We start from the raw sequence: 12,487 nt of genomic DNA, 5'->3' as shown, positions 1-12,487 counted from the left end.
CAACTGCCGCTCCACACGGCACTCAACATTCCTTCTGCGGAACTAGTTTCTCAGAAGGCATCCTCAGGCCATAAATATCATATAGACACCAGAGGCTCAGCAATTTAAAGGGTGCAAGCATTTGATTTTAAGCAGTTTGGAGTTGGTGGTATCTGAGGAACGCCCTACCTTATGGAAAATCCTGATGGGAGCCATTTCTGCTCCATTTAGCGTCTTCAAAAGGAACATGGGCCAAGAGGAGGCATTCAGCCGAAATCCTGCAGCAAACATAATAGGCAACAGATGAACGATACGTTTCAAAGGGAAAGACATTATCAAGTTTTCCCCTTGGAATTCAGCTACTCCTCCACAACCTATACTGTGATAAGTTACAGAATCATAGACTGTTAGGAAAGGACTTAAAGGTTAAATAGAAGAAATGCCTCATTAGACAGATGGGGAAGTGAGGCACATACAGGGAATGTAACTTGCCCAAGTGTAATGTTGCAAAGTAAGTGGTGGAACAAAGTCCCTAGCCAAGTGTCCTGACTTTGAGATAAGTAACACGGATTATTCATCATAGTGCCTAAAAAGTTTTCCTTGAAAAATCCAAAATAGATGTGAGAGGATTAACAAACACTTAGAAACTGTCTAGACAGTAGAGTATGAAAGTTATTCTTCTTAATAATCTCTTAAGACGACACTAAATATGTCAACTGATTAACCCAATAGACAAATGAATTGTTTTGGTTTATCTCAACATAAACCCACTATTCTCTCTCTCTTGCTTTCTCACTCTCTAGTGTGCTCTCTCTCTCTCTCTCTCTCTCACTTCTCTTTCACACACACACACACACACGCACACACACACAGTACAAACACTTTTTGATATTAATTTTTACTTGAAACAACTAAGGATCAGGAAATTATGAAGATGAAAGGGATCACCCTATCCAAAACTATTAATTTTACAAAAGAAGTAAAAAGCTGGAGATGTTAATTGTTCACTGTCATTCAGTAAAGTCAGTAAGAATGTACCATTAATAAACTACAAAAATAAGATGGTAATTGTAGTTAGTTCTTCCAATTAGTGGAAAGAAGCTCCCAGTACTTCTTTCAATTTGGCTTCAACTCTCTCTCCTGATACCACAATCTAGTCCTTTTTGATAGTCTCCCAGCGTACCTCAGTTTTCCCATTCCTGACAAAAGAACAATAGGCTGGACCAAAGCTTCAGACCTGGAAAATTACAATAGAAACTGATATTATTGAACTCTTTCTTGTGTGCCAAACACTGTGCCAATCACTTTCCACTGACTACCTAATCCTCAAGACATCCCAGTGAGGTAGACATTATCTTCATTTTGTAGATGAGAAAAGAAGTACAAAGTAAACTGCTTAAGATTTCTAAGTGAGCAAATGACCAAGTATCAAAACCCAAGCTATCTGACCCTTAAGTCCATACTCTTAACCACTAGGTTAAACTATCGGTATGTAGATAAAATGAAAAAGGAATAATCGGTTTTGGGGCTTAAGTATTCATTAATAACTATAATTAACAAGGAAGAGGTGAGAAGAGAGAAGAATATGGAAGGAGAGTTATCATCCTATTATGGTTTAAACTTGTAGTCCCAAAGCTGGCTAGACTAAGCCAAGCTTCCCAAAGTCCGGTTTCTTGGGATGGCTCGCTCACATCAACAGTGGCGACAGCATTACGGACGCTCCTCACCTAAAACTGTACCACTTACTTTTTTGCTTGTCTAGCTTTTTTGCCTTTTGGAAAAAACCCTATCCTAATCTATGTGCTTTGTTGGGAATGTCTGGCACATGGTTCTACCTACCTGACCACGGAAAGGAAAATAATGCCATTTAAGAGGATTAGATTCCCCCAGACCAAAAGTCTACATGTATATCCCAAGTGGGGTCAACTGTTTTCTGATATGATATATGCATATTGGAGGACAGAGTCTTTTTATCTGAGACCATGGCAAGAGAGATGTTTGTTCACTTGGCACTGCTGCATGGGGAACAAAACTGAGAATAAAGCCAAGGTGGGCAAATAATGGAGAGATATGAGAGTATTTACTTACTTATTTTATATTGATTTTGAAAGAAAGAGAGAGAGAGAAACATCAGTTTGTTGTTCTGCTTATTTATGCGTTCATTGGTTGTTTCTTGCGTGCGTCCTGACAGAGGGTCGAACCCTCAACCTTGGCATATTGGGATGACTCTCTAAACAACCAATCTACCCGGCCACGGTTAAGACATGAGGATGTTTAGAACCCCATGTCCAGACACACACTCAACACCAGGCCTTAGACTTCTCAGTTAACATAAGTCAGCAATTCCCCATCTCCTCCTTCTTCTCTCCTCTAAATCGATTTGAACTGGGTTTTTGCACTCACTGCCCAGAGTGTTGGCTACTACTCTTCCTCTGACCATGGTTAAAAGAAGACAATTAAATCTCTCCAAAAACTCAGATACAGGCCTGGTCTGTCTGTGGGAAAAACAACTCCCCTTAAGCCAGGGAAAGGTTGAAGCAAGCCAAACTTAGAGCAGATCTGCCACGAGTGGTTCAGTACATCTGTGGAAATGGCAAAGTGAAGCACAGCTGTTCTAGAAAAATGCTCCCTACATCTTGGTAAAAGAGAGGAGTAGGGAGAAGTACCTGCGCAATTAGAAGTATCGTATTCAGGCCCTAGGTTCCCAACACTGGAGAGCCTCACCATGTGACACCCAATTCCAATTTTTAGGACCAGGTTACTGAGGGATGTCTTTCTCACCTGGAACTTGAAGAACTAAAAAAATCCTCTCAGCTTTGGGAAACCCTATAATAATATTATAATAGCTAATATGTACTGACTGCTTTTAATGTAGTAAATATTTTACATGCAGTTTCTTACTGGGTATTTGAAATAGTACCATGAGGTATACTCTATTATTATCCCTAGTTTGCAGATGATGAGACAGAAACTCAAGAGAAGTAGCTTATCCAAGGTGATAAGTGATGGAGGCAGATTTCAATATATGATGGCTTTATTCCAGACCTCCTGGTTCTCAACTAGCATGTTCTACACCTCCTAGCAAGCTTCTTCAATAGTAGAAGGGCAAAGCAGAAATGTTAACAACCCAAGGAAGTACCAAGGATCCTTATCTTCAACTCCCAAGGTACTGTGGGACTATCCACCCTGCTCCAAATTCATTTTATATTACAGATGACAAAACTGAAGTCCAAAGAGGCTAGGAAATGTGTTCAGTGTGATGTAAGTTGGTTCCACAGAGTTGGACTCGAGCCCTAGGCCTTTCCATCCAGCTCTCCAACAAGCACTTGGAGTAGGTTATCTCATTTAATTGTTACTGCAACTCCGTGAGCCAGACACAGCAAGGGAGCACTGGCTCCGGAGCGAGGAGGCCGCCTGGACTCTGAACTAGCTCTGACACTCAACCTGGTGCATGCCTGGTAAATTATGAAACCTCTCTCTGGCTTTAGTTCCCTCAACAAGAAGAGTGGTAACTGCCTCCGTGGGTTGTTCTAAGGGTTACATGTGTAGAACGTAAAATTCTGCCTGGTATATAGTAAGTATTAGATAAATGCTATCCATTATTTTTAATATTATAGATGAAAAGACTGAGGTTAGAGAAGTAAAATATTCAAGGTTACAATTTTACTTAAGTAAAATATTTACAAGGCAGGATTTAAATCTAACTCCTCTGTCTCCACAGCCCTTATTATTAATCATCACATAAATATCTTCAAATATTTCTTCACTCAGTTCTTCCATACTGTCTCTTTTGGTAAAAAAGAGTTGAAGTCATACATTTGTGAAAGCAGGAAGAGAAGAATAAAAAATAATTTGAAGGTCTCTTCAAATTAGACAATGGCCTGGGGCATTTGCAAGGAAAAGGACAGGCGGGTAAGAGATCCTAATCTCTAAAGGCGGGAGAACCCCAGGGCCTGGCCCTTTCTTGGTCCCCACTCTCTTCCTGTCAAATAACAACTGCCAAGTTACATCTCCAGCCCACACCTCTGCCCAGAGTTTCATGCTCTTACTTCCAACCGCCTTATCCTATAATTCTACATGGATGCCACAAATTCTTGAAATGAATAGGTCTAAAACAGAATCTCGACCTTGCTTCCCCCTCCAAACTTGTTTTTTCCTCCAGTCATCTCATCTCAGTTAATGTCACCACTTATTAAACCCAGGTACTCAGACCAAAAAGCCTACACGAAGTCACTCTTGATTCCTCCCTTGCTATTAATCAACAAGTCTTGATGGCTCTTTCATCTTATCTACCCTAACTCAAACCATTTCTCACTATTACATATTCCTGACCATTACTAATCACCCTAACCTAAGCCACCGTCAGAGTTTGCCTAGGCTACTGCAACAGACTTGTAATCTAGACTCTCGGCTTCTACTTTTGCTTCCTGCTGTCTGTTCTCCACACCGCAGCCAGAATAACATGTTCATGTTATTTCAAATATAAATCAGACTACATTCTTATGCTCCTATCCCATAACACAAAATAACGCTGAACTCTTTACACATGCTAACAACACTTACACTGTCTGGAACTTGCTTACTCCTCATAACTCATCTCCTATCACTGCCTGGTGCCCCACGCCCTGGTCTTTCTCTTCCTCAAACACATCAAGCTGCGTCCATCTGCCACAGCACCCTTCCCTTTCCTCAGATCCTCAGGATTAGTTCTTTGCTGAAATCTCAACTCCTCAGAGAGGCATTCTTAGACTGTCCTATCTAAGATAGCACCTTAAATCCTTCTGCCTTCTATTTATCCTCAGCTTTTATCACTGCCTGCATTTTCTTTCTTTTTTCTTTATAATGTGTATGTATTTTCCATTTTCCAACTCAAATATAAGCTTCATAAGAATTTTACTGAAGAGGAAATCTCCACTTATTAAATGGGAGCCAGGAATTGATGGATGTTTTATCATGTGACTTCATTTAATCCTCACAAAAAACACGCGTGGCAGAGTTTACTAATGATCTGGCAAATGACGCCATTGAGACTCAAGGTTAAAAGTCAAGGTAAAGTAACTTATCAGTGGTGACACAATTAAACTAATAAGTGGCTGGGTGAATATTACAAAGCCAGACCTCTTTAATTCTAAACCTAGGCATGGTGCAAGTGTTCAGTGCTTACCTTAAAAATATTGATATGGAACCAGTTATAAAGAGCTTCCAGGTGCTCCCCAGATGGTGGGACTACTGACTAGGTTAGGGTCCAGCTGTTCAAATTTAACAGTGCTCTGATGAAGCTCTGAACTCCAACGTCGAACAGGTCTAGAATCCAATCCTAGTCCCTGCCCTCTGGTGGCAGGTATCAGAACAGCACTCACACCAGGAACCACAGTGGGGGCCCTACCTCCCACCCCGCCATTGTTCTGCATAATTCCAAGCTTCGGGAAATTATTAGACCCTATGGCTGTCAAGGTGATTGCATGACACTCCCAACTCACTCTCCCCCAAGAGGAGCTTTAGCTACATGTACACACACAGATATATGTAGAGAGATATGTCATGCACTGTACACCTTTGGGCAACTCATTTCCCTTTCCTTGTTTCTGTATTTGTCAGATGAGGACAATGAATTAAAGCAGTGCTTCCAGACTGACATTTGGTGGCCCATCTAAATGTTACCCTGGACTCAGAGAGGTAAGAAGCAGAACTGGAAGGGAGATACTGAGAAGTCTTCCCTGAAGAAATCATTGTACCAGGGGAGGACTCTTGGGATTTAGTTCTGATAGGACTCATCTCCACTTTGCTGCTGCTACACTTCCATGTTCAGACTCAAACACAAGTTAACTCAATTTAATTTGAGGGCGGGAGTTGTGACTAATCTTGAGATAGGCATAGGTATAGATGGTTCTGGCATTGCCTGATGCCAGGGGCCTTGCTGCAGAAAAAAAGGGAGCTCAGTAAATATTGTACAAATTAACTCTATAAAATAAGCATTTAAGTCAGCATGGTTAAAGTCACTTCTCTCTAAACTTTTCTCCCCCACCCCCACTTCTATTAACAGAAGTCAAATTTCTGTGACCAGAAAGTAAGATGTGGATTTTTAAATCCCTCTTTTAATTGACAGGACCTGGAGGCTACTTAGCAAGTGAGAAGGCTATCAGTGATAGGAACATACAAAGGGTTCCTTTCAAGTCAATGTAGCACATACACACCAGAGCACGTGACCAAGTCTGCTGAGCAGGGTGTTTGTACTAGGATCCTGACATAATTGGCTAGTGGCCTCACTGGAGGTCAGCTTCTACTCTATCTATATCAGTGACTCTCACACCTGGACACTGGAATGCCCTGCGGGTATCAAAGAATACATCAGCATCACCCCAGAAATTCTGATTTAACTGATCCAAGACCTAGCACTGAACATTTTAAGAATCCCCTAAGTGATTCCACTGGCAACTAAGTTTGAGAACTAGTGACCCAGACAGCCCTGTTTAGAATAATCACAGTCTTGAGTAGTAGAAGAGGTCAGTAAAACAAGGGGATGGGAGGGAAAGGTTGGCAGCACTGAGATAGCTTCACCGGTGAACCATTCTGCCTTTTCACCTTTATCCCCCCTGAGAGGATTCTGCAAGGGAGTAATGAACGTTCCTGTGTGAACAGAACAAACACATGCACACACACACAAACCATACAAGATTTTAATGGAGAAAAATGCTCTTCTGGAGCAATGCTTCCCAAATACAGACCAATTGCATTAGAGTCTCGGGAGAGCTATTTACCATGCAGAATCCCAAGCCCCATTACCTAGAGATTCTGATTCAGCAACTCTGGGGAGAGGTCCAGAGGAGGCCTGGGGAACATGAACACACACACATATATATGTATAATTATATACATAACTTATTTTAAACTTTTTATTTTGAAAAATTTTAAACCTAGAGAAAAGTAGCAAAAACAGTATATGAACAACTATGTACCCTTCACCTAGATTCAATAACTAGTAACATTTTGCCATTTTGTCTCCATATACCTACACACACTTTTCCTCTGAACTATGTGCAAATTACAGACATCATGACACTTCACCCTTAAATATGTCAGTACCTTTGTCCTCAGAATAAGGACATTTTCCTTTAACACTGCAATATTACCATACCCAAGAATTTTAATTAAAGATATTCTCAATTGTTCCCCAAATGTTCTTTGTAACTGTTTTTAAAATACAGGATCCAATCAAGAATCACATATTGCATTTGGTTGTCATGTTCTTTAGACTCCTTTAATTTACAATAGCACTGTTGCCTTTTGTTTGTTTTTCATAAATTTGGTATTTTTGAAGAGTCTGCACTAGCCGTTTTACAGCATGTCCCACAACTTGGAACTTTTCTGATGTTTTCTTAGGATTACATTCATGCTGAACAGTTTTGGCATAAATACTATAGAACTGATGTCGAGTACTTCTTACTGCCTTACTTCAAGAGGCACCTACTGTCAATTTGTCAAATTATTGATGACACTAAATTTAATGACTTGTTAGGGGGTGGCTAACAGATTCCCTCACTGCAATTTCTCTTTGTAATTAACAGGTAATTGGTAGGAAGAAACTTGGAGACTATGTGAATATTCTATTCTCCAATAAGCTTTTTTACACTCCAGTTTAATTCATTGATTATCCTTCCAAGAAACAATAAAATGGCAATTTTCTACCATTCCACCCATACTTATTAGCTGGCATTCTATAAAGAAGACTGTTCCCTGAAACTCCTGATTTTGTTCTTTGTGTATCACTAGGGATCCATGGATACCATCACCACTGTTCTTTTATTTTTATTGTCCTTTTTGGCACTCATATGGTTTCAATTTTGGTTAGTAAGAACTCTTATTAGTTGGTTCCTACATCTTTTTAATATGTCCCCATCATTCTTTGAGACTTCTCTGCTTCCTGGCTAGAGATGTTCCAGAGTCACCTTGTATTCTCTCTTCTGCTCAGCCTTAGAATCAGCCATTTCTCCAAGGAGCTTAATTCCTCTTAGTAGAGAATGGGATTTAGAAACCAAAATCAAGGTGTGCTCTTTGCTTCTGAGGTGTCTTTGGGATGTCATTGTTTCTAGGCCTTTTCAATGGACAGAGTTGGGACAGACACACACATACACAGGTAGGCAAAAGTAGGTTTACAGTTGTTTGTATGGAAGAAGACACGCAGCTCATGAGTATTACACAAAACAGCTTTATTAACTTAAAAGAATGTCACAATGGCATTATAAATCTACTTTTGCCCATCCCTGTATATGAATTATTTGAATTGAATGTTTCTTAACTTTAAAGTTAAGAGTTCATATACATAACTCCAATTCAAAAATCCTGTATGGCAAGGTTCTTCATCTCCTATTCCATATTTGTATCTTATTTACTCATTTGCTCTATCTTCAATATATACAAAGTAGTTCCAGTTCGTGGCAAAACCATTAACATTATTAAGAAAAAGTCAGAATTTCTTTGCAGTTCTGTTTTTTCTTTAATACACCCCATTAAAAGTGTACTGTGAAGGTTCTGTGTTCAGGTTATTTGAATTCTTTTTTCAATGTGGTTATGATATCCCTTTGATGAAAAGTTCAGTGCCCACTTCGGCAGCACATATACTACAATTGCAACGATACGGAGAAGATTAGCATGGCCCCTGCGCAAGGATGACACGCAAATTCGTGAAGCGTTCCATATTTTTAAAATGGGCAGAGGACTTGAACAGACATTTCTCCAAGGAGGACATACAGAGGATCCAGAGACACATGAAAAGATGCTCGATATCGCTAGCTATCAGAGAGATGCAAATTAAAACCACAATGAGATACCACTTAACACCAGTCAGAATGGCTATCATAAACAAAGAAACAAACAACAAGTGCTAGAGAGGTTGTGGGGAAAAGGGGACCCTAGTTCACTGTTGGTGGGATTGCAGACTGGTACAACCACTATGGAAAACAGTATGGAATTTTCTAAGAAAACTAAAAATGGACGTGCCTTTTGACCCAGCAATTCCACTGCTAGGAGTATATCCTAAGAACCCTGAAGCACCAATCCAAAAGAACCTATGCACCCCGATGTTCATAGCAGCACAATTTACAATAGCCAAGAGTTGGAAGCAACCTAAATGCCCATCGGTCGATGACTGGATCAAAAAACTATGGTACATTTACACAATGGAATTCTATGCTGCAGAAAGGAAGAAGGAGCTCCTACCCTTTGCAACATCATGGATGGAGCTGGAAAGCATTATGCTGAGCGAAATAAGCCAGGCAGTGAAAGACAAATACCATATGATATCACCTTTAACAGGAATGTAAACAACAAAACAAACAAGCAAGCAAAATGTAACCAAAGACACTGAAATACAGAACGTGCTGACAGGGTCCAGAGGGTAGAGGGGAGAGAAGCACAGAGTAAAAGGGGATGGACTCACATGAATAAGTATGAAGGACACATGGACAATAACTAAGACGGGGTGCAGAGATGGGAGGGGGATGGGGAGCACTGGGGGGGTGCAGGGCTGGGAATACAAGAAAGAAAACTGTACTTGAACAAAAGTTAAATAAAAAAAATTAAAAAAAAAGAAAAGTTCAGTTTGTTGCTGCTTGTAATCAATTTTAGGATATGCTACATCTGTTTTTGATTTAACTTTATTAACTAAAACATTTACATAATTCAAAAGTCAAAAGAATATAAAAGGGTATCCTCAGAGAAGTCTCCCTCTCTTTCCTGTAATTTCTACCATGTTCCCAGACACTCCCAACAGATGACCATTTCATTATTTTCTGGTGTAACATCCCATTGTTTCTTTTCATAAAATTAAGTTATATAAAAATACAATTTCCTGTATGCTATATGTGTATATAGATAGAGATCTCCCCTCTTTCTCAAAAGTGGCATTAAGCACATTTACGCTGTACAACCATCACTTCCATCCATCTCCAGAACTTTTCATCTTCCTCGGCTGAAACTCAACCCATTAAACAGTAACTCCCCATTCCCTGCTTTCTTCCCAGCTCCTGGCCACCAGCATGCTATTTTCTCTATATGAATTTCTCTACATTATGTACCTCATGTAAATGAAATTATATAGCATTTGTTCTTTGCAATGAGCTTATCTCACTTAGCATGTCTTCAAGGTTTATCCACACTGTATCAGCATTTCCTTCCTTTTAAAAGCTGAATAATATTCTATTGTGTGTATATACCGCACTTTCTTTACACATTTTTCTGCTGACACTGAGGTTGCTCTGACCTTTTGGTCATTGTGAATAATACAGCTAAACATAGGTATACAAACATCTGTTTGAGTCCCTCCTTTCATTCTTTTGCCTATATACCCCAAAGTGAAATTTCTGGATCATATGGTAATTCTGTTTTTAATTTTTTTTGAGGCATTGCTATATTATTTTCAATAGTAGCTGCACCATTTTATATTCTCATTAGCAATACACAAGAGTTCCAGTTTCTTCACATCCTCATCAACACTTGTTTTCTCTATTTACCTGATAATGGCTATCAGTCTTAATGTGTGTAAAGTGGTTTTTCATCACGGTTTCGATGTGAATTTCTCTAAAGATTAGTGATATTGAGCACCTTCTAAATTATTTTTTATTTTCTATTGAATTCATTGAGGTGGCATTGGTTAATAAAATTATATAGGTTTTAAGTGTACAGCTCTATGATACATCATCTGTATACTGTATTGTGTGTTCACCACCCAAAGTCAAGTCTCCTTCCATCACTGTTTATCCCCTATACGCTCTTCTAACTCCCCACACTTCCTTTTTCCTCTGGTAGTCACTATACTGTTGTCTGTGTCTCTGAGGTTTTGTTTCTTTTTTTTTGCTTAATCCCTTCGCCTTCTCTCCCTCCCTTTCCCTCTGACAGCTGTCAGTCTATTCTCTATATCTATCAGCCTCTTTCTACTTTTTAAATTTTGTTCATTAGATTCTACATGTAAGTGAAATCATATGCTATTTGTCTTTCTGTGACCAGCTTATTTCACTTAGCATAATACTCTCCAGGTCCAGCTACTGGAGAGGTGGGATTGGAGCTACTGCCGCAAAAGGTAGGATTTCTTTTTTTATCATGGTGAGTAGTATTCCATTGTGTAACTATACCACAGGGTTTTTTTTTAATTTACTTTTTTAATGCTTACCTGAAGACATGCTCATTGATTTCAAAGAGGGGGAGGGAGGGACAGCAACATGGATGTGAGAGAGAAACATCAATCAGTGGTCTCTCATACACTTCTGACCTGGGACTGAACCTGCAACCTAGGCATATGCCCTGACCAGGAATTGAACCTGTGACCTTTTGGTTTACAGGATGATGCTCCAACCAACTAAGGCACACCAGCCAGGGTACCGTGCCATAGTGTTTTCATCCACTCATCTAATCATGGGCACTTGGGCTACCTCTGAATCTTGGCTACTACAAATAATGCTGCAATGAACACAAGGGTGCATCTATTCTTTCAAATTAGCATTTCAGCTTTTTTTGAATATATTCCCATAAGTATAATAGTTGGGTTTTAAGGCAGTTCCATTTAAAAATTTTTTAGGGAACTCCATACTGCTTTCTACATTTTAAATTTTGGGAGGGGAACATCAATCTACATTCCCACCAACTATGTGCACAAGGGTTCCCATTCCTCCACATCCTCACTAGCACTCACTTGTTGACTTATTGATGATAGCCATTCTGACTGGTGTGAGGTGTTATCCCATTGTGGTTTTAATTTGCATTTCTCTGATGATTAATGACACTGAGCAAATTTTCATGTCTATTAGCCATCTGCATGTCCTCTTTGCCGGAGTGTCTATTCAGATCCTTTGTCCATTTTTAAATTAAATTGTTTGATTTGATGTTTAGTTGTTTAAGTTCTTTATAAATTTTGGATATTAAGCCCTTTTTAGGTACATATCTTCTTTAGAGAAATGTCTATTCAGGTCCTTTGCCCATTTTTTAAAAAGATTTTATTTATTTTTAGAAGGAGGGGAAGGAAAGGAGAGAGTCAGAGAAATATCAATGTGTGGCTGCCTCTCATGTGCCCCTACTGGGGACTTGGCCCACAACCCAGGCATGTGCCCTGACTGGGAATCAAACCAGTGACCCTTTGGTTTGCAGCCCACGCCCAATCCACTGAGCTACACCAGTTAGGGCCCATTTTTAAATGAGTATTCTATTTTGTGTTGAAGGAGTTTTTAAAATACAGGTATTCTGGATACTAACCCCTTACGGATATGTAATTTGCAAATATTTTCTCCCATTGTGTAAGTTCCCTTTTCATTTTGTTGATAGTGTCCTTTGATGAACAAAAAGTTTTAAATTTTGATAGTCTAATTTAACTATTTTTTCTTTTGTTGCTTGTGCTTTTGCTGTCATATCTAAGAAATCATTGCCAAATCCAGTTGCAAAATCATTAAGCTTTTCACTCTTCTAAGAGTTTTCTAAGTTTTAGCTCCTACATTCTAGCCTTTGACCCATTTTGAGTTTATTA

At 39.4% G+C, this 12,487-nt stretch overlaps 1 protein-coding gene and 1 non-coding gene across 11 annotated transcripts in view; one reads left to right on the top strand and one right to left on the bottom strand.

The window, feature by feature from the left end:
• SCMH1 (Scm polycomb group protein homolog 1) overlaps positions 1–12,487 on the bottom strand; it is a 137,205-nt gene that overhangs the window by 55,107 nt on the left and 69,611 nt on the right. For all 10 annotated transcript variants that reach the window (XM_037032488.1, XM_037032489.1, XM_037032480.1 and 7 more), the window contains one exon: positions 169–257. In XM_037032488.1, the coding sequence (XP_036888383.1) occupies positions 169–257 (89 nt within the window). The remainder of the gene's footprint in view (positions 1–168; positions 258–12,487) is intronic.
• On the top strand, positions 8,574–8,680 carry LOC118977689 (U6 spliceosomal RNA). Its single transcript, XR_005064583.1, has one exon. It is a non-coding gene; the product is annotated as a U6 spliceosomal RNA (small nuclear RNA).

The sequence above is a fragment of the Sturnira hondurensis genome, unplaced genomic scaffold (assembly GCF_014824575.4).
Source record: "Sturnira hondurensis isolate 20B ecotype Veracruz unplaced genomic scaffold, ASM1482457v3 Scaffold0021490, whole genome shotgun sequence".
Lineage (NCBI taxonomy): Eukaryota > Metazoa > Chordata > Mammalia > Chiroptera > Phyllostomidae > Sturnira > Sturnira hondurensis.
Note: the sequence above shows the minus strand (reverse complement) of the source record. Positions and strands in the feature narration are given on the sequence as shown.